Source organism: Choristoneura fumiferana, chromosome 18 (genome assembly GCF_025370935.1).
Source record: "Choristoneura fumiferana chromosome 18, NRCan_CFum_1, whole genome shotgun sequence".
NCBI lineage: Eukaryota > Metazoa > Arthropoda > Insecta > Lepidoptera > Tortricidae > Choristoneura > Choristoneura fumiferana.
The window spans coordinates 1,906,107-1,932,303 of record NC_133489.1 but is presented as its reverse complement, the minus strand read 5'-3'; the positions used below and the strand labels follow the sequence as shown (position 1 = coordinate 1,932,303).

Here is a 26,197-nt window from a genome sequence, read left to right as displayed (position 1 = left end):
TTAATTATTCTAACGGGTGGGCCCTTTAACAGGAGCAAAATAATTAACCCTTTTCCAGGCATAGTCTAGCAACCACCTAAATATTTTCTTACACTGTGACTGTACATTTTCTTACACTCTGCCTAAATGTACACATGGGTACTGTTCATTTGAATTTGTTTTAAATATACATATATTTTTTTTATTAATCCCTAGGTAAACAAAATAAAACTATGATTTATATTGTGGGAGCACATCTAAATTCGATTCGCGGGACCTGGAAAAGGTTTAACATTAGATCGTACTCCTCAAACTGAACGACATTGGTTCAGCAACTTTTAAAAATGCTTAACTTTGTTTTTTATATACTTAAAGAACTTTTTTATTGCTATTTGTTCATTAAAAATATAAACACTGTTTAAACTCATTTATTTATTAAAATACAAACGGTTAAGTATAACAAACATACAATTAGTTTCAAACGTACTATCTCAAGATTTTTGGTTAATATATTATCATTAAAAATAATTAAGATTATAATTTTTGAGTCTGTTCGGGTTGGTATATATTATATTGTCTAAAAAAGCAGTTGGTCTAAGTAGCAACTGGTCTAAGAAGCAACTAGTCTAAAAAGCAGCTGGTCTAAAAAAGTAGTAACTGGTCTAAAAAGCAGCTGATCGCTCGGTTGAATTCGAAACGCGTCAGTGTAGTGTGGTGGTGGTAATAGATGGGTTTGTGTGATTTGTTTGTGTTCTTACAGTGTGGAGGTGGAGGAACTGCATGAACACGCATATCTTGCATACCTACCTAAACTTAGCTATCATACATATGGTATGTATGTATGTATGTAAACTCTTTATTGTACAAAAGAAAATTAACAAAATACAAAAGACAAACTTTAAGATACTTGTACAAAGGCGAACTTATCCCTTTAAGGGATCTCTACCAGTCAACCTTTGAGTGGATGAGAGGAGAGGAGCAATACGTTAGGGTCCGACAAAGGGTGAGTTTAAGAGTATGGTCGCGGGTGAGCAAAGAAATTCTTTATAGTTCATTGATATGAACCTCCGCAAAGTAACACCTGATTCAATAAATCAGTTTGTACTTAGATCAGCTGCTTTTTAGACCAGTTACTACTTAAACCATCTGCTTTTTAGACAAGCTGCTTTTTAGACCAGTTGCTTTTTAGACCAGTTGCTACTTAGACCAGCTGCTTTTTTAGACGAGATGATACTAACCCCAACGAGATACAACCGATCTTGCACCCCGCGCTGGTCTTCTTGATCGTCAACGTCAACATAGTCTTTAGTAAAATGGATTTATTTTAATGTATGATGAAGATGAACAGATGGTCTCAGTTAATTAAAATAAAAGGAAGAACAGCGCCGTTCACAAGACCGGCAGTGCTGATTTGGGACTAATTGGGACCATTTCGTGACATGCATAAACTTTAATTTATTTTTTATTTCAAAGGTTGTCACGAATGAATGATTTCTTTCTTTCTTTATTAACATTCAATATTATTATAACACTCCATCTATACAAAGAACCACAATTTTTACACTTACTATTTTTTTGCAATTTACTTTGGTACCTACATATAGTTACAGTACAGAGTGAACTAAGACAGCTGGTGAAATTACTGGCATGGGAGTGAGTTGGCAATGCGTCTGCAATACACCTGGTGTTGCAGATGTTTATGGGCGGTGGTGATCTCTTACCATCAGGAGATCCACTTGCTCGTTTGCCATATAGACGAATAAAAAAAAATGGGAAAAATAATGACTTTTTTTTAGCTATACCTACCTATCTAAACTTCGTTTTTTTAGCATTAGAAAACCGGCCAAGAGCGTTTCGGACACGCCCAAAATAGGGTTCCGTAGCCATTACTAAAAAAATAAGTAATATTTTTCTAAGAATTTCGTATTTTATACGGAATCTTCCAAGTTTATAGGTATATCCTGTAGTCGTAGTATGTTCAAGCAAGGGCTGCGATCAACCACCACAGGGGCCTTTCTGAAAATCAGCGCTGAGCTAACGAGCCCAGCACAAGCTGAGACTGGCACCCATTGCCAAACCTTTAGCAAACTACGGTATTTTTTCTTTTATTTATTTATTTTAAGTTTTTTGGCAATAAACATTTTTTAATTTAATTTTTTAATTTATATTATATTTTATACCATAGGCTGGCTATTTACTCTTAAACTACTAACTAATAATTCTCAAGAAAACTTAACCGTTATAGTTTTCCTTGTAACTTTAATATACATACTACCATCCTGAATTTATTCAAATTTTTCCAAAGGGGGAGGGGGACGCTCGATTTTAATGAAAATTTGCACTTTGAAGTTGAATATTTTGCAAACGAATCACTGAAGCAAAAAATCGTTTTAGCAACCCCCTAATGATTCAGAAAGACCTATCCACAACACCCCACACTATAAGGTTGGATTAGAAAAAAAAACACCCCCACATCATGTCTATGGGAGTTAATCTAAAAAAATTTTTTTTTTGAATTTTTATTGTACCATTTTTTCGCCATAGTTTACATATATATTCGTGCAAAATTACAGCTTTCTAGCATTGATAGTCTCTGAGCAAAGCCGCGGACAGACAGACAGACAGACATGGCGAAACTAAGGGTTCCGTTTTTGCCATTTTGGCTACGGAACCCTAAAAACGAAGTATACACGATCGCATTTATAGCTCGCGTGACGTTTCTTTCGTTATTAGTTTTAGTTCTGCGATTGGAAATACAGTAGGGACATTAACTCCTAAACCTACACCTTCCAGGGTGTCAATTCCAGCTGAGGCAGCTCCTTACAGGAGACCAGCGGGTTTGTTGCTCCCACCAGCTCCATGACGCGGGGCTGCGCCCACGCAAGCGACTCCTCGTTCGCGCATATCACGCCGGCTAACGTTGTCTTGCGGATCTCCGTTAGTTGCTCTGGAAATTAAACGGGGAACTTTGAAGTCTCTACAACAGAGTGATACTTTCATCATTAAGGCGAGCTGAAATGTCCACATCTAAATAAATAAATATCACAGGACAATTCACACCAATTGGCCTAGTCCCAAAGTAAGCTTAGCAAAGCTTGTGTTATGGGTACTAAGCAACGGATAAATATAATTATATAGATAAAGATACATACTTAAATGTAATATTAAACACCCAAGACCCGAGAACAAACATTCGTATTTTTCATACAAGGGAATCGAACCCGGGACCTCAAGCTTCGTAGTCAGGTTCTCTAACCACTAGGCCATCTGGGCCCGATTGCATAACAAAGTACAAGCTAATTATTATTAGCGATTTTGTATTGAAATTCACTAATACTATTAGCTTGTACTTTATTATGCAATGAGGGCTATCGTTCTTTGTCTCACTAGATAGCGCACTGTTGCGTGAGGTTTTTAAGTATGGCTTTCAAAGTCTGTTATTACGGGCGTGAAAACAAAGTTTAGATTAAAATCATATTTAATACACCTTAAAACCGTACCATAAAAATATCGAGCATGCCACACTGTTGCAAAGTCCCCGTTTTGTTCGGAAAAAAGGGTGGAAAAAGGTTTCTGAAAGACAAAACTGTCTCAAAACACAGACATTCATTGCCCCGGAACGCATATTTGCCATAATTAATTTCAGATATTGCAAAATATTCACAAAATTATTCTAATTATAAATAAATCCGCGTAGCTCACCCAAAAACTATGAGATTTGACATTTCGGAGACCTCACGCTACACTAGCGCCTCTAGTGGCGAATTCATACGCGATAGCCCTCATTGGGCCCTGGTCGTCATCATAAATATATGCAAAGAACGGAAAAATCAGTGGCGTCGCTACCGGAGGGCTAGACGGGGCAGTGCCCCTAAGCCCCCAAGCTCAGGGGGCCCTCGAACTTTGACTTACAAACTATAAATTGAACTAGGAAAAAAACTCTCACATTCGGAATATTCGGAATACTGAACAAACGTTACGATTTTAAATAGTTTCGTTTGGTCCCTAGTTTATTTTTGCCCCAGGGCCCTTTGGTTACCTAGCGCCACTGGATACAATGGTTCTACGCTCTTTAGTCTCATCTGGTAGGCAGGTTTGGTCGTCACTACTTTTAAAAGAGCTTGTATACCTCAATCAAGATCGATAAACTGGTCGGTTAACTGGGAGAGATCCATTTAAGGGTTAAGTTCGCCTTTGTGCATGTTATTATCTTGTTATCTGTTAATTTCATGTATTTTTATGTACCTACCATGTATGTATGTACCTAATACAATAATTATTCTGAGTGAACATTTGTTGATTTCAGATAAGAGATTTCTTCAAAGTAGTGATGAATACGGTATTTGACTATTTTGTATATGTTTTATAAATTAAAACTACACAATGCCTGTTATCGAATAGAAAAACAATTTTTAAGCTACCTTTACAAATAACAAAGATATAAAGGTTTGAAATTCAAGATTAGACAGGGAAAGACATACCTACTGGCATGTGACGTGACACGCCAGTACCGCCATACTTGCTTCATAGAAAAAAGTGTTTGAGAAAGAGACAGGTATATAGAATTTTCAAAAAATCACTATAAATCCAATTTTCAATCGATTTAAATTGTCTCTTCGCTAAACACTATCTATATATCTATATTTTCATAATAATATTAAGATATGGCAAAATCAGGAGTTGTCAAATACCGTATTGTGTTTTCCCATCTTGTAGGATTGAAGGACATAGGATAGTTTTCATCGCGATAAATTTTATTGCTTGTTCCTGCGGGATGGCGCAGAATATTTTTTTGTAGTATATACTCGTAAAGCTAGCAGTAGAAAGTGTTTAAAATTGTTCCCTTACCAATAGTAAAGCCAGCAACTTCATCCTCGGTCTCGTACCAGAAGCGGTCTCCTATCTTGACCCTCAGGAACTGGTCGGCAAGGAGGCAGGTCAAGGTGGCTCCGAGAAGCCGGCCTTGCGGATCCTCTGCCAATGCACCCGTGTAGAGGTCTATATCGTCCACGTGGCTGGAAGAGAAGAACACCGAACAATATTTAATAGAAGTCTCCTTGAACGAAATTGGCTGGAAAGACCGGATATGCGACATATAATAAGCCGTAAATAATAAGTTCAAGCTTATCAGGTCGCTTTAAGAACACATAGGAGGCTTTTTAAAACCTATTCGGGACGCCCCACGAAACGACACCCCAAAAAGATGGACCCTCAGTAAATAGGACGATCGGCAAAACCTTGTTGAATGAAGTGTTTAGTTACTGCGGTAACCTGCTCTGCCCAGTACCACTACCATGAGTTTACAGTGACCGTACTCGATAGCGACGGCGTAAATTATTTGTATGGAGAATTGTACAGCGCCTCTACAAATAATTTACGCCATCGGTATCGAGTACGCTCACTGTAAACTCATGGTAGTGGTACTGTTCTCTGTGTGTTGCGCCAGAGGTGGCCAGTCCTATTCCATTTGAACTTGGCGGTGGCTTCGGCTCTGTGTAGGTATTACCCCAAGCAGGCTATCGGTGCACTGTCGGCCAAGGCGAAAATGGCGGGATCAAAGACTTTAGTGGGCGGGTTGACCTTGACGCGTTTTCGAGCGATGTGCCAGACATAACCTGTTCTTTTCAAACTCAACTAGGTTGGAAAGGGTTAGTTAAGTGTAGATAAGTAGTCCGATTTGGAAATCCAGGGTAGAGGTGTTTGCCCAGCAGAGAGACACTACGGTACTAATTAAAAAGACTGTACCTACTCCTAAATAGCGAATGTAAACCAAAATAGCTTGACGACAATAAAGCAATTGTGAATCATACACAGGTCAATATATGATTCCTCAAGTTAAGAGGAGTTTGTTAAATTGAGTCTTATTTTCAAGTTACACTGAGATGACTATTTGAAATATAAGTAGTTTGAGTATCTACTCATTTGAGATAAGAAATGACTTTGAATATTTATCGGCAATTATTCTTTACCGACTTGACCGTACTAAGGGTAGTAAGTACACTAGAAAAACCCAACATCACGGACGGAGGAGGGGGGATTTGAGCCCCTTAGCCATCCCCCTGAATCAGCCACTGATTTTGAATTAAATTGGCGCTGTATTGTTTTCAAAAATTGATCTCTCAATCTTTGTACATCTTGCTTGGCCTTCTTCGAATACCGAATCACAGAGTAAGTAGGTAATATCACAAATAACCGAATGACATGTTAATATGCCCCAGATTTCTTTCTACGAAAAAAGTATTCTTAGTTGAATTGGAATGTAATTTTCTCAGTATTAAGCGAAAGTCCCACTTGAATGTATGTCCTTCGCGTACTGATTTGCATACAATCGTTTTGGACCGTCTCCTGATCACAACCAAATGATTCGTGCCATCCTTAAATCCTTATACTTATCATTAAACAACTTGACACTAACAAAGATTACAGATTTTGTACACTTGATAAGGAGACAATAAAGGTTAATAACGCAAACTCCTCTTGATTTGGAGCATTCTTTAAAGCAAGTAGCTTTGTTCTCCGATAATGATGAGTAGGTAGGTAATTAAGTATGTTTTGTATTGATAAAAATTTGCCCGAAACCACTTTTTGCAATCAAAACCCGAAACGGTAAAGGTTCTGTCTGGGAGCGTGCCAATATCTACCCTCTATTATTCAGGACTATTTAGCTCGTTGAAGTGGCAATGGGCGGCCCATATAGCACGGAGAGCGGATGGCCGTTGGGGCCGAAAAGTTCTTGAGTGGAGGCCGCGGATCGGCAAGCGCAGCATAGGACGTAAACCAACAAGATGGATGGATGGATGGATGGCCGCGGGTTCACGGTGGATGCAATCCGGTGTCAACCGAAGCAACTGGAGTTCTATGGGGGAGGCCTATGTCCAACAGTGGACGTCATACGGCTGTGATGATGATGATGATTTAATGAAAATAGGTTCTGTTCTTTGAAAGAAAGAAAGAAAATGTTTATTCGGTATATACTTATGTACATTCACAGTAGGTAGCATACATTAACTTAATGTAAGTAGGTATACTTATAGCCGAAAGGGCTGGCAGCTCAGCAATGCTCGAGGTATGGAAGCACAGCGCTGATTTTCAGCTTCTTAATTTTACCGACGGAGTGTTGTTGAATAACGGTACCTGTAATCTATGCACCACAGGTTCACAGGATGCCATAAATCTTTAGCCACCGTTCATCGTGTACAGTATCGTAAATATTGTTCGCGTATAAACGATAAATTTAACGTAATAGAGGCTGGATTCTCCATGGATTCTTGGATTCGCCCACCTGCTGACCTATTTACTGAAAGCGACGCAAAAACGTAGCAATAACACAAACATGACTAATGATTCCCGGGATGTAATATCTAATGGAAATAAACCCGGAAACTGTGAACTAGAGCACTGTGTCAATACTCGTATCATTAGCATTAGCTGTGGCATTAGCAACTAATTGACTGTGTCCATTTACCTCTATTGCGTTCGTGAAATCGCATTTTGTCTAGATCGATTTTGGGTGATGCCTGAACATTTTGTATTTATGTAAGTATGTTCCTCCACCTTCATACTGTAAGAACACACACAAATCACACAAACCCAACCATCACTACTACCACACTACACTGATGGGATTCGAACTCAACCAGAGCTCATCGTCAGAGCAACAAAACCGTTCACCATGTTACCAGATGTTAGACTAACAAACCAAAACAAACATTTAAATTTGTCACTGTAAACAGTGACTGTAGTGGGTACTTGAGAATTTACAGTGACCTGGTAAAGATCACAGGAGTCCGATCGAAGTGGATCGGTCCTTGTGGCGTCCTTTAGGAGAGACCTATCTTCAGCAGACCCAGCAGTGGACATCTTTCAGCTAACGATGATGACGTTTGTATGTGATTTATAATGAGCTATCGCAAGTTCTCTTTAAATAAGTAAGTTTTCTTATTTTAATTTATGAAGTTTCCACCAGATTAGGAGTAATCAGTAGTTTGATGGGTCAGTCCGCTAAAGTTGTTGACCCCGCCCGAAATAGAATTGACGGGACGTAAGTAGCTTACTTATAGCTTTTGTTTGTCATTGTCCTATTTCTACGTTAGTCTCATTGAAAGCACATATTGCCATCCGGATTCATGATTTGTTAAAAGACATTTCAACAACTTTTCATCATTCGTTTTGAGCAATAACTCTTTTTCCAAGTAAATGGCATCTAGGGCGTCTATATAGGTATATATTATATATTGTTTCCAAATCTATCTACAACATTATCGTTTTGTTCTGTGAAAAACTTGTCACTTTCACCTATCTACTTGTAATTATTAGCTTTATGATAATTTATTTATTTATTTGTTGCTGTTTATCTCACTACCTATATTTATAAACTAAATTACGATATAATTATGTATGTATTCGTAGATGTATTTCTGTTACGTTTAAATTTTCTGATCTACTTTTGATGCACAACCTGTTGTAAACTAGTCCTTCCTTCTTTCTGTAAAAAACGTTGCCTGGAAGAGATCGCTCTTAAGCGATAAGGCTGCCTATTGCTCACCTTGTAATTTTTTCTCTGTGTATCTGTTTTCTGTATCGCTTACTAGGTCTGGTGTAAAATGAAGTCTTTGTATTGTATTGTATTGTACTTGTTTCGGTAAAAAAGGAGTCACTCATTTGTCTTTTCGGAGGGCAGAATAGATCGAAATGGAAGCGGTTGAAGAAACTGCTACTTAGCGGCTGGGTTAGCAAGTAAGATAGAAGCGATCAAAGAAAGAACCTTCTACTCTACCCAGAAGTCAGGTGACCACTGATCAGAGATGTAGTAAAGATTACGAGAGGCCATTAGCAGTAAGTAGCACTAAATCATACAGATCCTTGGGGAAGGCCTGTATTAATGTCCAGCGGTGGACGTCTTTCAGTCGATACGATGATGATTCTCTTTGTTGTAAAGGTTACCTGGAAGAGATCGCTCCGAAGCGATAAAGCCGTCTACTCTTTACTTTGTGAATCTTCTTCATTTACCGTTTTCTGTATTTTATTACGACTTTCCGAACCGGGGCAAACGCTTAACACTTCCCCCCCATGAAATTAGTCATCCCTTCGGAACTGGCACCTTGTAACCCACAATAACTGGCCGTGTATAACCTGTATTGCTTGGGTACTTGTCTTCCTCATTAATGCATTGCATTGTATTGATGATGATTGACTTTGTCTCACCTGTAAATCGTACTGATCCTCGTCCACGACACCTCATTGAAGACCCCGACGAGGTCCTCGAAGGTCTTTGGGCGGGGAAAGCCGCAGTGCTCGCGCCACGCGGGGTACGGCGGCAGCCCGTGGTCGCGCCCGCGCTGGATGTTCAGAGAGACGAGGTCCAAGCCGCACGGGTGGGCCGGCAGCGACGAGTTGGTGCTGATTGGCTGCTCGAAGAGGTGGTTGCTGAGCTGGAAGTGGAAGGTTTGGTGTTCCGTGAGAGAGCTATTGTTTCAAAGTATAGCGAAAAGTGTTGTACCGACGCAACGAATTAAACGTGCCCGTTATAGAACCACACATAGGACGGTAGCGGATCGGGAGTGCAGCAGGCCTATTTATTTACGTGGCTGCATGTATATGAACAACATCACACCGACGGCGAGAACGGAAAAGGTCGTGCGCGGGCGCTGCGGTGTGATCTTGTTTCATTCATTATACAGCCAGCAGCTACGTAAATAGGTCCTCACACTTCCGCCCGACCCGACCCGCTCCCGATCCGCTGCTGTCCTTAGGTGTGATTTACGCTTTAGGCTCATTAAGTGCATCAGTAGTAGATTTTTTTGACATTCATAAGTGCTTGATTTGGCTTTTCGTGGGGATGTGCATGGAGTAACTCGCGCTGCCAGACCAATACAGCGATGAGCGCTGATTGCTTACCTATGTAATTTTCTCTCTGTGCACCTGTTTTCTGTATCGCTTACTATTTCTAGTGTACAATAAAGAGTCATTGTATTGTATTAGATGTAGGAGTTGAACCGTAAGAATAGTGTGGAAGATGGTATAATCCTATTCACACACCTCATCAGTGACATGAGGATCCACACTGTGCACGGGGGTGTTAAGCGCCGAGTGCACGGAGCGGCGCGCGCCGCCGGACCAGTACAGCGTGTAGGGATTGAACAGCATCTCGTGGAGGTGGACGTAGTCGACAGACCCGTTGTCTGCGTCGAACGAGTGGATCAGACCCTGGAAGAAGTAAATGACTTGAAACATCAGCATAGTAACTCATTTATGTGCATGAGTATAGCGATATAGAGTTTTCGTAGTCGTTGGTTGAGGATGGGTAGCATAGCTTCATCTCGAGATTTTTGATGTCAAGAGTCAAATATCATGAGTTGTCAAGCTGAGATATAAGGTGCAGAGGAGAAATTCGTCTGTATCGTTGTCCAGCGGTGGTGTAGCGGTATAGCACACGGCACGGAATGCTGAGGACCTGGGTTCGATTCCCAGCGTTGGTCTTATTTTTTTGGTTTTTCTGTGCATCTATATTTCAGTTTGTATTTTCGATATGTCATGAGTTCCATTCAACCATCCATTTACGCTTTCATTGTAGCTTGTTTCTGACGTCCATTTGCTCGTCTCGTTAACTGTTAATGTCGTGTGTTTTATGTACAATAAAGAGTTATGTACTCACTGGCAGCAAAGTGTGGGCGAACCTGAACGCCGCGGCAGAGAAGTGATTGGCCACGGAAGCGTCCACTTGAGGGTCGTAGTCGCCCGAGCGGCCGCCAGTCCGCAGGGACAGGTTCAAGGCCCACATCACGTCGTCCCCTGGAATTCGCAAATAACATAAGTACTGACTTTCAATAATACTAGTTTATTATAGGCTCAGAATTGCTCAGCGAGCTATGCAATGGAGAAAGATATGCTCGGGTTTCTCTACGGGATCGAATCAGAAATAAGGCAGAGTAACAGAAAGAGAGTTACCTTACCAACATAGCCAGGTAAATTAAGCTCGTCGAAGTGGCAATGGGCAGGTCATATAGTACGGAGAATAAGCCGTTGGAGCCGAAAAGTTCTTGAATGAAGACCGCGGATCGGCAAGGAAAGCGTAGAACGTCTTCCAACGAGATGTCCGGGTGACCTGGTTAAAGCTGATCTGCCTGACCCACATAAACGGGCCACTCTTAAAGCTCACTCTTAAAGGAATCACTGTTAAAGCTCACCAAGAACCAACGGCAGGAACTCGTTATAAGTGATATGCTGCATCTGCGCGCCGACTATTTTCCGCGCCTCCTGGTAGAGGGTCTGGTCCTCCCAGCGAGGGTTGAGTGCGGCCAGGCCCCGCGCCAGGCGGTTATGCTGGCGCGCCCAGAGCAGGTGCATCGTTGTCAGGTGGAGATTCTCGTTGGCACGGTCGTCGCCTTGAATGATAGAATGGGAAGATATTGAATGATTGGTATCAGAAATTCTACAAAGGATTTGGTCCAATGAGCTGTGTTGATGAAAAACAATTTTTTTTTGTCTGTTCGGATCAATGTTCCAGATTAATATTACTTAATCTTTAGTGAGATATATTTGAAAATACTACATGAAACGGTTCATGTCTCCTCCATCACTTGATATTAAATCAGGACCAGTCCGACTAGTTTCGATCTTTTAGAAGATCTTCTTCGTACCTAGCTGGGTCGAACCGTTAAATTTCGTAGTCTTTTCAATGTCCTACATGAGGAGATTTTTTGGTTTTTAGTTGCTTAAATAAAGAAAACTCATTTATTACTTCTTCGATTCTCAATTACACTCACCAGTCTCAAAACAATACCGCCCCTGAGCATTCATCTCCACAGTGTTGCAGCCATCGTTAGGGTCCACGGAGGGGGGCAGCAGCTCCACTCCCCCCACTTCCAGCATGCGCAGGAGTCCCCCCTCGCCCGTCCGCAGCTGCATCGCGCGGGTGGCAGAGTACCCATACACTGTGGAGCCGTCCAGGTAGGCTGTTGCTTGGTTCATCTGTTCTCGGGGACCTGGAAGATGGACTCACAGATTTGGAGGGAGGGTCTTAAGTCTGGCTAAAGGAAGTGGCCAAGCTCTCACTTTAAAGGGTACAAAGGGCCGGCCTTAGCCATAGGTGCAGGGCGAGTCATGAGTTTGGCGCCCTTTTAGATACAAGCGACAAAATTATAGATCGTGTACCTGTATCGTTTGCGTTCTTCAAGATTTGTCCCGCAGTGAACGTGTAAAACATAGAATTTTCATACTCACTCATACGAGATAAGTCTATAAAAGTTAATAGGTACGTTGAGTCTCGTTTTCCTTCAGATCAATAAGGCGCCCTGTAGTACCGAAGCCCCGGGCTGCCACCCCGGTCGTCCCTGCCCCCCTTAAGCGGGAACCGTAAAATGTAGGAGTACATTTTGTAGCTTGGGAAAATTATAGCTGGGCATTTTGTAGTAAGGGAGCAATACAGGAGCGGGGGGGAGGGATGACCGGGATGGCAGCCCGGAGCGCCAGATACTACAACTACAGGACGCCTTATCGATCTAAGACTCAACGTACCTATTAACTTTTATAGACGGTTCACTAATGTTTCGCAACTAACGTTTAACAACCTGATTCATTTCGCAACTGTTTAATATTTCTGAAAGGATTTTTATAAAACTAACCAAACCTAACATAAAGGGTTCTAAGTACACGATGGGCCCTGAAATAAATGCCGAAATATTATAGTTTTAGAGTTTGCGAAATGAATCAGGTTGGCAAACGATAGTTGCGAAATGAACGTTTTAGTCATAGCGAGTACTCACTGAAGTGGCAAGTCGGCGCCGGCGCAGAGCGCACGAACTCCATGCAGGTGACCTGGTAGCTCTGGTAGAAGGGGTCCTGGACGGCCAGCGGCACGGGGAAGCAGGCGGGGTGCGGGGGCTGCGACGGGTCGCAGCAGGACAGGGCTGTGCCGTTCTCGCCTGGGGGTTACCAAGGGGTTCGTCGTAGTACAGTAGCGCTCTTGATAAGAGCTTAGGGTACCTAGTACAGTCAAGGAAACTAAATCACGGTACCAGGGTTTAACGTTTTTGCTACTAATGATGTTCACATATACATTCAATTTGTCACAGAAATTAGATCAAAATTGATTATAAAAAGGTTCCACCCTGATGATGTATACGTGATTTAGTTTCCTCGACAGTACCTTTCGCTTAGAAGAAGAAGAAAGATGTATTTGAGCAAAATTCGATACTTACTAAAACTCAACTGTTCAGTAAAAGAAATTAAACATAATAAATAGCAGTCATGAAAAGGTAAGGTTGGAACTTAATGGATAAGTAATGGATGGTATAAACACAGATCAAATATATATTTTTTAACATAAAACTGACCGTGATTGAATAATCCAAGTAACGCCCCATAAGTGGCCGGTTATAAGAAAGGGTGGTTCAACAGTTACTAGTCCCCAGACAGACAGCATCACAGTACCTAAAGGAGATGTCGTGAGCGTAGCTGGGTCGGTGGACTGTCTGTCTGACGTCACAGTCACAGTTACCTTTACTGAGCGCCGTAGCCGTGATGTCATGGTCTATGAACTGTCCCCAGACGGCCAGCATCACAGTAAAGGAGATGTCGTGATAGCTGGGTCGGTGGACTGTCTGTCTGACGTCACAGTCACAGTTACCTTTACTGAGCGCCGTAGCCGTGATGTCATGGTCTATGAACTGTCCCCAGACGGCCAGCATCACAGTAAAGGAGATGTCGTGAGCGTAGCTGGGTCAGTGGACTGTCTGTCTGACGTCACAGTCACAGTTACCTTTACTGAGCGCCGTAGCCGTGATGTCATGGTCTATGAACTGTCCCCAGACGGCCAGCATCACAGTAAAGGAGATGTCGTGAGCGTAGCTGGGTCGGTGAACTGTCACACTGACGTCGCGGGCGCTGGGTAGGGTGCTGCCGTTGACGCCAGTGCGAGGTGAGCTGATGCCTGGAAAACGAGACAAAGAAACCTAAAAAAGGAGGGTAATATTATGTTAATGGATTAGTAATAAGTACAAGTCGATTAAGCTTATTCTCAAAAATAGCCCGGGCCTCTGAGTTTTTACGAGATCACATTTGAAATTTACTATGTTTTACGATGAAGGAAAACATCGCGAGCAAACCTGCACACATCGAAAAAATTTAATTGTGTTGTGAAGTTCCTAGAAACTCAGCCCAAGCTCTCACATCACATACAAATTTTCATACTTATCTATAATAAACAAACATGTGAAATATAATCTATTGTGGTTAAAGCCGTGGTGGCCTAGTGGTTTCACTTATGGCTACGAATAAATATTCTATATTTATTCGTAGACCTATGGCCTCTCAAGCAGAGGATCGTGTGTTCAAACCCCGGGCTCGCAACTTTGAGTTTTTCGAAATTCATGTGCGAAATTACATACCTACATTTTAAATTTACCACGAGCGGAAACCTGCACACACCGGCGAAGCAATTCAATGGTTTGTGTGAAGTTCCCACTCCGCACCGGCCGCGGGAACTTTAGCCTAAGCCCTCTCATTCTGAGAGGAGGCCTTTGCCCTGCAGTGGGACGTATAGGCTGGGATGATGATGATGATGCAAGATGTTGGTTCAGCTTAAATAAATAAATAATAAAAAGTAATGACTTTGTAATTTATTGAATCAGGCGTTACTTTGCGGAGGTCCATATCAATGAACTAATAGTAGATTACTGTCGTGGCCTGGAAGTAGGCAATTGCTGGCTGAGTAGCTTGCGAGTCCGTTTAACTAATACGAAGCCAGCAATTGCTATTCCAGCCGAGACTAATATAAAGCTTTTCTCAAAAATGACGAATAATTCTGAAATAGAATAAACTTTTTCTCAAAATATATTATAACATTTAATTTTATTCCAATATTTTTCTTATGCTTTTCCGTCTTTTTTTCATTAAAAATAAACTGCAGGTGTATTTTTCCACCGAAAACTCCACAAGCTGTTTCAGACCCAATAAAAAAAGTCCGGATTTCCAACAAAATATCTGATACCGGCCATAGACTTGGCTGTATACGACTTGTGCCATTTCCATTCCATGGCCTTTTTAACTTAAAAAAAGAGAATGTGACTGATTGCAGGCGCGCTAATTTATTATTGTCGAGCTAGCGCGCCTGCAATCTTTTTAACTTTTTAATTTTTCGCTGACTACACTCGTAAACTATGCACTTCACCTTCTGACATGTAAAGAATAATATCAACTTTTACGGACATTTTTGAGAAAAAGAATTGAAAGTCGCGGGCACAGTATTATATATATATACTGTCGCGCCCATGTCCAGCAGTGGACTAAGATAGGCCGATGATGATGATGATGATGATGATGACTGTGTCGCGGGTTGAGCAAAGAAATTCTATTAGTTCATTAATGACTTTGTGTTGATAGATAAAGCGCTGCTGCATAAGGGCACTTAACAGCTGGTAGTTCTTTGTCCCCACCTACCATCGCCATAATCAGCCGGCAGCACCCTTCTAAACGGGGTCCTGGACACCCCCCACCGCAGCGGTTGCGCCAGATTGTTGCAGCTGCCGTCCAGGCTGCGGTATTTGCTGCTCGGGCACACAGGGGTGGTGTCCCCGCAGTAGGGGGGCTCGGGGAAGGACCCGTTGGTCGGTGGGCCCACTCCCACTCCTCCACGGCTTTTGGGGTTGCTCCTGGAACATAAGGGTGTTGATTGGGCCCAAAGCAGAGCGAAGTTCGAAGATTCAATGGAGCATTTTTTCATGTCCGTGTTACCGTGAAGGGACATTTTTGCTGACGAAATGAAGCGATACAGAAGATGTGTATTAGGGTATTAGGTTTCTCTAAATAAACTGAAATATCAAGTTTTCATATTATATTTCACGAAAAACTAAAACTACATACCGTAAACTGCTTCAACTTTGCCCTCTGGCCCCAACTTTGCCTGATTCGATTTAGAGTCGATAACTTAGCACCCTTTAGGTTTTAAAACTTTTATCCCCCCTTAATAATAATTCCCGTGTAGATAAAAGTTTAAAACCTATAAGAGTGCTAAGTTATCGACTCTAAAACAACTTGGGCAATGTTGGGGCCAGAGGGCAAAGTTGAAGCAGTTTACGGTAGGTACTCGTATCTAGATTAAAATTAAATACTTAAACTAAAACTACACGTACAATAATTCTAATAACCTAATCAACAAAAAGTTTGAAAACCCCCGACAATGTCACATCAAAGTTCAATATCTCAAAAACGGCTGAACCGATTTTGATGAAACATGTCTAAGAACCATCGCTAGAAACCCTGCTTTTAAATAAAAAAAACGCATTGAAATCGGTTCACCCGCTTAAGAGCTACGGTGCCACAGACACAGACATACAGACACATCTTTGCGTCGGTGGTTAAAAACGGCCCCTGCGGCATGGTACCTACGCTGGCAGCATTTCTTCTCTGGATTGTAAGACTAGGAAACTCTTCGGTCTCCTGTGATATCTCTGAGTCTCTTTCTCTGAATTATATTGTAACGTAACTGGAGCACGTCGAAAAAATCGCGGCACCCGCCGGTCGCGGTTGCTGCTGCGGAGAGTGCAGCGAGGCTTAAGCATGGCAAGTATTCAGAGCTCAAGAACAATTACGACTTTGTACCTATAGCAGTCGAGACTGCTGGGCCGTGGTGTGTCGAAGCAAAGCGTTTCATTAGGGATCTGGGGCGGCGTATGAGGGACAGGGGCGGCGACCCGCGGTCCGGTTCTTATCTGGTGCAGCGTATATCTTTAGCGATTCAGCGGGGCAATGCGGCAAGTATTTATGGTACGTTTGGGTCTGGATTGCATCGGTCCGGGGATTGCTTTGGGGTTTAGGTTAAGTTAGGTTAGAGTAATGACGAAGACTAAAGAAGTTGACGAAGCCTGTTGCGGATATTGTTTTGTTTTTTTAATTAATTGTCACTTGTTTGTATATTGTTCCTTTTGCCTAATTTAAACATCGCAGTGGGATTATAGGTAGTGATGAGAATTGTAATGATTTGATGTGTGATTCTATCTATAAATAAATCGTATTTGAATAACCACAAGTCCTTCTCCTACAGTAATAAACATTTAAATGAACATAAACAGAATCGTAAGCTATTATTTTTAAACAGGCGCTGTAACCAAAACAAACGCGGAGTCAATTTAGGCTATGTCGTTTGTCTTAAACTAGCTCTTATAAAACAGCATGCTACTTTTTAATAATGTTAAAACTCGTAATAATTAATTATTAAAACCATTAGGTGTTCTGCATTCTCAGAATAGAGGATGAGAAAGGGACGAAGCCCATAAAACAGGGGCCACCAATTAGTTACTTCACGGGTCCAGTTTTTAAAATAAAATTATCATCGCGATCTGGTCGTCCATTGTGGAATTGACAGCAACTAAGACAATTAAAGAGCGGCATACATTTTAGTAAACAACGTCTCAGTAATACAATACAAGTTACCGTTTACTTAAGGTCCGCACAAATTATACGCCGGCGGTCCGGATTCGGACTGACGTCCGCCATTTGGTGACCCCTGCTATAAACAATTTGATGCTTTTGAACATGTTCTGATAACACAAATTTTGAAGGCGCTAGGCCCCTTTTCGGTGGCTCATCTCGCACAAGTCTTTCATGCTGAATATTTGTTTAAATCATTTAAAAAGTTAGCTTTTAATACCATGAACGACAGTTTTAAAATAAAGCGTCATTTCAGGTAACACTATACTTACCGTACCTACATTTCCTGGTGGTTATAGAGCTCTGCTGCAGAAACCCGATAGGCTCGGCTTAACCAAGTGGAGTGTGAATAAGTAATGTCGACATCAACCGCTGTCCGTTATAGTGGGAATTATTTTGGTGGTTAAATAATGAATAGGAATTTGCCACCGAATTAATTAATTGGACTTAGCGAGAGAAGACCTCGAGTGGCGATCACGAACAGGAAGACGAAGCGTTGGCAGACCTTCCAATAGATGGACTGTACCACTACCATGAGTTTACAATGACCGTACTTAATAGCGATTTGTATGGAGAATTGTACAGCGCCTCTACAAATAATTTACGCCGTCGCTATCGAGTACGGTCACTGTAAACTCATGGTAGTAGTACTGATGACATCGTGAGAGTTGCGGGAAACCGGTGATTGCGAGTGGCGAGTTGTCGTTCATTAAGGCGTTTTAAGGCTGCGTTTCCACCAGAGAAGTGCGAGGATGTGTTGCGAGGAAGTTTGTCATGAACCAATAGAAACATTTCATTTAGCTGTCTTCGCTCTGCTGAGTTCTTTCCACTAGAGCTGCGCTGAGCGAGGATAAGTAAATGAAGAGTTTCTATAGGTTCATGACAAAATTTAGATCTATTGTCAAGAAGACATTAATATCTAAGGCGTTTTATAAAGTTAATGATTATATCATTGACAGGGATATTTGGAAATAATTCCGATCCGCATTAGCGATCCCTTCAAATAGCGAAGCTACTGTGTTAAAAATAAAGTTGTGTTAAATACTTCTGATGTATTAATATCATTTAATAATATTGTAAATTTGTTTAAAAAAATAATTAATTATACCTCGTTGAGTTTCTTGCCGGATTCTTCTCAACAGAGGTTTTTCCGAACCGGTGGTAGATTTTTTTTTTGACATTCATAAGTGCTTGTAGCCTAAATTGAATAAAGATATTTTGACTTTGACTTTGACTTTGACACATTTCTCGCAACGCATATTCGCACTTCTCTGGTGGAAGGAAACGAAGTGTAGACGTAGTTAGGGAGGCCTTTGTTCAGCAGTGGTCTTCCGGCTGATGATGATGATTCGCTGAGTCCCCAAAATATCATCATCATCATCCCAGCCTATATAAGTCCCACTGCTGGGCACAGGCCTCCTCTCAGAACAAGAGGGCTTGGGCCATAGTTCTCACGCGGGCCCAGTGCGGATTGGGAACTTCGCACGCACCATTGAATCGCTTCGCAGGTTCGTGCAGACCTCACGATGTTTTCCTTCACCGCAAAGCTCGTGGTAAATTTCAAATGTAATTCCGCACATGAATTTAGTTAAGCTCAGAGGTGCGAGCCGGGGTTTCAACCCACGACCCTCTGCTTGAGAAGCGATAGGTCAAACCACTAGGCCACCACGGCTTTTTTTTTGAGTCCCCAATACGCATGGCCGCTTTTAAGACAGCACATCGGTGAAGCAGTTTCCGAGGCAACGACCGAAGCCATTCTAGTGTCGAATATCGGCGGTTGACATTGTTTGTATCAAGTTACACCGCGATGAAGTAAGCCTACATTTGACATTGATCGAGTTTGAACGCTGTAGGCTGATGATGATGATGATGAGTTTGAACGAACTATAAGAAGCTGGACTAACAATATCGGGTACAAAAAGAAAAAAAACAGACACAAAAGGTTGTGTCTGTGTGTCTGTCTGTCTGTGGCACCGTAGCTCTTTAACAAGTGGACAGATTTGAATGTGGTTTAATTATTTGAAAGCAGGTTTTCTAGCGATGGTTCTTAGATATTTTTTATCAAAATCCGTTTAGACGTTTTTGAGATATTGAACTTTGAAGTGACACAGTCGGGGCTTTTCCAGCATTTTGTTGGTTGGGTTATCATTTATTTAATTACTTTACTACCTACATCATCATCATCATCTACTACCTTGTAACTACATATAACAAATTTGTAGTCAATTTGAACATGGGACGTGTACTATTGCAACTTCCAAGATTTGACCCAAAACAAGTGCAGTCGAGCCATTTGATTCCTGACCTATCGTAGAACATTCTCACAGTAAATGTCATAATGAATTCATTTGTCAAAAATCGATGTCAAGCAAAGCAAAGTCACTATGACTTTTTCTACGAAAAGGGTCCACAGTGGGTTACGATTCAGTTGGTTCGAGTGTACCTACTAACAGGCCAAAGTTTGTGAAAAAAAAATTCAAACTATTATTATTATTTGACGACCAGATGGCCTAGTGATTAGAGAACCTGACTACGAAGCTTGAGGTCCCGGGTTTGATTCCCGTGCGTGTCGGGGCAGATATTTGTATGAAAAATACGAATGTTTGTTCTCGGGTCTTGGGTGTTTAATATGTATTTAAGTATGTATCTATCTATATAATTATATTTATCTGTTGCTTAGTACCCATAACACAAGCTTTGCTAAGCTTACTTTGGGACTAGATCAATTGGTGTGAATTGTCCAGTGATATTTATTTATTTATTTATTTATTATTGATGTGTGTGATGAAGGTTTTTTTTTTTTTTTTATTCGACTGGATGGCAAACGAGCAAGTGGGTCTCCTGATGGTAAGAGATCACCACCGCCCATAAACATCTGCAACACCAGGGTTTTACAGATGCGTTGCCAACCTAGAGGGCTGAGATGGGATACCTCAAGTGCCAGTAATTTCACCGGCTGTCTTACTCTCCACGCCGAAACACAACAGTGCAAGCACTGCTGCTTCACGGCAGGATTAGCGAGCAAGATGGTGGTAGCAATCCGGGCGGACCTTGCACTAGGTCCTACCACCTGCAGTATGTATGTTACTACGGCCTTATTGCGTCGGAATAAGAGTCTGTGGTACTTATTTTTGAAACTTTGAATAAGTTCATATTATATTTACACTTGACTGTACATATACATTCAATTTCGTAAAGCGAAACCTCTTATGTCGCAGCGATGAACAACATCCGCTCGATTAGATCAATTGACGACATCTCGGTCAATTACATTTAGATCATAGGAACTGTCCTTTCATGAGGACATTCTCCCTTTTAGTCCTTATATAGTCATGCTTCATGCTCGATTTAATACAATTTCTGCTCAATTTACCATTAACGGCCACTATTAAAAATAATTCTGAAATACAACTATACAATTTTAATTTCAAATTTCAGATTTGTTTTTGGAGTCTTCAACTCCAAATTTTGTTACTTTTACGGTCATCCCGTAACCCATATCGAAAATACAAACTGAAACATAGATGCACGGAAAACCAGAAAATAGACCAGCGGTGGTGGTCCTGTCCAGTGGTGGTGTAGCGGTATAGCACGCGGCACGGAACGGAATGCCGGGGACCTGGGTTCGATTCCCAGCGCTGGTCTATTTTTCTGGTTTTCTGTGCATCTATGTTTCAGTTTATATTTTCGATATGGGTTCAAATTCCACAAAAAAAACAATGGAAAAAGATGCCAAGTGATACCTATATCACTATTTTGCCTCTTCCTCAAGCAGAGAATCGTGGGTTCGAATCCAACCATTGGGTGATGATTGATGAACTATACTTGGTTTGGAAAGGAATTTAACTAAATGTAAACAAAACAACGTCAATGAGGGTTTTCTCAGAGGCGAACATCGCTAGATGGCGTTAGTATCGTGAAATCCGTTTGACGTTATCTTGCGATTGGCTCATTTAGTTATCTAACCAATCACGAGCAAACGTCAAACGTCAAACGGACCTCACGATACGCAATCTAGTGATATTTCGCCTCTGTGAAAGCCCTCATTGGTGTCTTAAATAGGTATTGAAATCCCCCATTAAGCTATCTAAACATTCACATTCCGTATTGAAATACACTAGTCTAGTTTGTATTACAATGATAGATAAGTAAAATGTTTAAAATCCTTGAATGTACCAAATCTGGTAGCTGAAGTTTGTTTACATTTAGCTAAATATCTATCCGAACCAAGTATAGGTACCGTAAACTGCTTCAACTTTGCCTTCTGGCCCCAACATTGCCTGATTCGATTTAGAGTCGATAACTTAGCACTTATAGGTTTTAAACTTTTATCTACACGGGAATTATTATGAGGGGGGGGGGGGGAAAAGTTTAAAAACCTAGAAGGGTTAGCACCCTATCGACTCTAAATTGAATCAGGCAATGTTGGGGCCAGAGGGCAAAGTTGAAGCAGTTTACGGTATGACAATTCAGAACTTAGAAAATTTCGTTCAGTCTACATTGCCAATAGAGCATATTGCTAGGAAGCAAGCGAAACAAGGTTATGTTTTCGAAATGACTGGCATTCTTCCGACCCCTAATTCCCAAAGGATATGAAGCTTAGACGGTATTTTTTACTGCACCACGAATGTGAAATTGTGATACGAGCAAACTTATTTATACTTACTTACCTTCTTTTCTTCACTTCATCAATCAAGGCAAGGCCGCTAAACGGTTCAAACGCGTATCTTAAACGCTTCCAAATTCGACGAATATGCCCATGATCTTAAAATTAAATAGTTTGCTAATGTCCGTGCCCCCAGTACAATTTGCTTTTCGCGCTGATTTGGATACTCTTTATCATTGAGTCTAGAACAGCTGGTCCACTCGCGTAAACAACTGTAAAACGGCTCAAGTTATCAGTAAAGGGCGGATAATGGATGCAATACGGTGACGAAAGCATAAGATGGATAAGACTTTTATTAAACTTCGATTAATATTTTTGTATAAAAATGTATAGAAATTTGAGTGATGGTGATAATGTTCCTAATAATGGTGGGGTATAGATGTGAAAGAAAAGTTTAATTTTAGAGTTAGTTTTATGAAATTTAATGAACATTGAAGTGAAGAGAAATAAAAGAACACGTTTTAATCAGCTCATGTCTTAAATTTCTCCTTTTTAGGGTTCTGTTTTTGCCATTTTGGCTACGGATATTTTCGCCATGTCTGTCTATCTGTCTGTCTGTCCGTACGCGGCTTTGCTCAGGGACTACCTATCAATGCTATAAAGCTAATTAGATACGGAATTCCTTTATAAAAAAAAACAAGAGAAGCGGCTTTCGTGCAACGAGGTTGCATACTTTATTAAAAGATCGGGAAATTTTACATTTTGGAAATATTTCGTTGTCATGTAATTTATTAGGTATCGATATATTTTTAATATCAAAAATTTAATTTAAGATTGTAATCAACACATTTGATCCTATCTCTCGCTTTTTTCGTGTTAAAGTGAAATGACAGATCAAAGTAAAGTTCAAATATTTGGAATTCAGTGAGTAGACCCAACACTGTACTCAACATTAAAAAAAAAAATTCAAAAGTTACTTTGTCTCACGGAGTGAGCAAAATGCGATTTTGCTCACTGATTTCTCATAGCAAAACCTGCCTGTTTGAGGTGCTGAGGTGAAATCGTTATTTTTAAACTAAGTGAACAAATCTCGAATAGAATTAAGAGAATACGTGATTAACTATTTTTTTAAATTTCATCGCTTAGGGGGTGAAAAGGGAGATGGATATTTGTATAATTAGTAGATTATGAGAGTTTGCGAATAAATTCATAAAGAGAAGTAAAAGAACAGATGTTTTCTTTGTTAAGATTAGATAGAGTTTTTCCTTCGAAACTCCACACTTGACATACGAGTACAAGTGAAATTTGGAATATATGTTCCTTAATAGGTGTAGGCGCGCATTAAAAAAGCATTTATTGATATTCCCGAGGGATAATATAGGTATAATCGGGATCTCGGAAACGGCTCCAACGATTTCGATGATTTTTTTTATGTGGGGATTTTCGGGGATGACAAATCGATCTAGCTTGGCCTTATCTCTGGGAAAGCGCTTAATATAGAGTTTTATCCCGAGCAAAGCTCGGTCGCCAAGGTACTTGTCGTAAACCGTCACGGACTGACGGTCTCATGCTCCGGGCTGATGGGAATTAAGTACATAATCTTAAACATTTGTCAATCCATTTGAATGGCAGCAAACAAGAAGGACGGCCGAACTGATGCCATCAGACCGTATCCATCGACTTTATATGGTTATGAAGTCGTTGACCATATCCGATATCATATTGTGTTACTGACGGTATCGATGTATCGATAGCGAGTAAGCGACTAAGGATGGGATATATAGAGGCCGTATCGCCTAACATTTCTGACGCTCGCGATGACAACCAAATGACAGTTTTTGTATGGGAAATCTGTCATTTGATTGCGATCGTGAGCGTCAGAAACATTAGGCGATACGGCCTCAGCCAGGGCTACTACGAAACTCGAAAGTCGAAGTTCGTGTAGTGTGGTGCCTCTCGCTCTCTTATTAATTAAGTAAGTGTCGGGACTGCACGACACGAACTTCGAGTTTCGAGTTTCGTAGTAGTCCTGCAGATACGTTTACATGCAAGTACCTACGTTAATAAAGTCTGGAGGGACACACTTCTTTAGTGATGAGATTTATAGAGGCCAATGACTCTCCGTGAGTAGTACTCATAGGCAGTGGTGTTCATTTCCCATCAGATGATCCGCTAGCGGGTTTGCCTCCCATTCACAATAAAAAAAAAACTAGGAAGACAATTATATAAAGATTTATTAAAATAGTAATATTAAATCGTTCACGTCAATATCATAAATACAGTTCTAAGACAAACACAAAATATGAAACTATTCCACAATCTACAGTGCAGCAAACTTAATTACTTACCTATTAACAGTGCATATTATTATTTAATTACTTCATAATACATAGCAATTACAGTATTGTTCTTTAGTAGATCCTTCTGTTATTGTTCCTAATTTTGATAGGTAGTTATAATTCGATCATATCGAAGTACAGAAGGTTAGGTTATTTTAGTTTCGTGAAAATCCTAAAAAAAATACAATTTCTACTACAAGTACTTACAATTAGCAGAGCAGTTATGTATTGTATAGTATACTATTATGTAAACTATTTTGTATAAAGTCTCACAACGGTAGGATACTTATTCAAGTCAATCGTTTTGTATTTTGTATGTTTAATAAATTGAAGCCTTTTTTTCGGACACATTTGGAATCACAATGGTTTTCACCATTTCTTTCCGCCACACGGTAGGTATAAGACGAGGGTAAAAAGAGATCCCATACAACCATTTTCGTTCGCAAAATTTTCAAATTATATCAGATTAGTAACAGTGTCTAAACTTTTACTAAACTTAATAACTGTGTGGATTTTGGTTGCAACATGTAGTAGCGATGTCGACACTGCACTAAAAATTTAACAGTAACGATATGTTGTTCCTGTTTCGACAAGTTTCGACATAAATGTTTCTAAATTCATTCTTGACACATTGTGTTCACTTTGATTTTGTGTAAATATCAAATTTAAATTGTTGACATATTGTCGAAACAAAATTGCTATGAATTTTGCAGTAACATAAGTGTTGGATTTGATAAAACGTTAAATGAAAATGTTTATCAATATTGGGCTGCTCTGTTTAAGAAAATTATTGTTTTTTCTGTAACAATGAGTCAAAAGCAACCGAAACGTTTTCACCTGTCGTCGAGCTTTTACAGAAAAGTGTTAAGAACAAATAAATTCAAATTCAAAATTGTTTATTGCATGTCACATTAATAAAATATATAATAATTCGACATTTAATTTTTTTCCACGATTTGTCATCAATCTTACTCTTTTTTCGTGAACGAGGCCAATATAAATATGTTCCTATCACCTATCCTTCCGGCACCGCACATACTTCATAATTGGGCCCATTATTGGTCAAAACCAATCTGTACGGCATGTTGAGAACCACTGCAAACATAAAAACAACAAAACTTCATTTCGTAAAAACCTTTTTTATTAAATACTTTTTTCATTTAATTTTGTTCATTACGTAATGTATAAATTTCTAGAATAAACTTTTATTAAATTAATATAAACCGTATCAATAAAACATTCCATCTTGTTTGAAAATACGATTTTCAATGTTTTTTTATATGACGAGTTTGTATTGAAAACGATGGCAATAACATAAAATTATGAGGGCCCATCGGTGAATTCGTTTAAGTGATATCAAATTGCATGATCAATTTAATTTCACAGAGTATTTTCGATCGATTAAGAAGAAAATATCACAGAACTAAATTATACTCACAATAATATTTCTGACGACGACACATTTGCGACACATTCATGAAAGAGAAACACCAACCAAAAAATAGTAAAAAATGACAATTACCAATGAAAGGAACTATAGAACGACGAATGAATGAATGAATGAATACGAGTTAGACGTAACCACAAATAAGTCGCGATGTGTCGACACTGCGACAGCGCAGTGTGACTGTAAATTGTTACGATTATTCCCCACTTTTCGAAACGGCGTTGAAACATGGGTGGGTTTACACGACACCGTAACGTTACGGAACAATGTTACAAAAATCCGTCCGTTACGATGCAATAAGTGTCGACTTATGTCGTAACCGGTATTTAATATGGCTGTATGGGATTGTGAATGCGATCACTAACTTCAGAGCGTTGTTAACAATAAGCGGGGTTGACA

General features: G+C 40.3%; 1 protein-coding gene across 1 annotated transcript in view; it reads right to left on the bottom strand.

Moving 5' to 3' along the window:
- Positions 1-1,341: 1,341 nt before the first annotated feature.
- LOC141438249 (salivary peroxidase/catechol oxidase-like) overlaps positions 1,342-26,197 on the bottom strand; it is a 42,169-nt gene continuing 17,313 nt past the window's right edge. Inside the window, exons 5-14 of the mRNA XM_074102045.1 lie at positions 15,418-15,629; positions 13,739-13,909; positions 12,744-12,902; positions 11,745-11,963; positions 11,166-11,363; positions 10,634-10,770; positions 10,018-10,185; positions 9,184-9,410; positions 4,828-4,994; positions 1,342-2,926 (exon numbers count right to left, since the gene is read on the bottom strand). Coding sequence (XP_073958146.1) covers positions 2,760-2,926; positions 4,828-4,994; positions 9,184-9,410; positions 10,018-10,185; positions 10,634-10,770; positions 11,166-11,363; positions 11,745-11,963; positions 12,744-12,902; positions 13,739-13,909; positions 15,418-15,629 — 1,825 coding nt within the window. The 3' untranslated portion in view covers positions 1,342-2,759. The remainder of the gene's footprint in view (positions 2,927-4,827; positions 4,995-9,183; positions 9,411-10,017; positions 10,186-10,633; positions 10,771-11,165; positions 11,364-11,744; positions 11,964-12,743; positions 12,903-13,738; positions 13,910-15,417; positions 15,630-26,197) is intronic.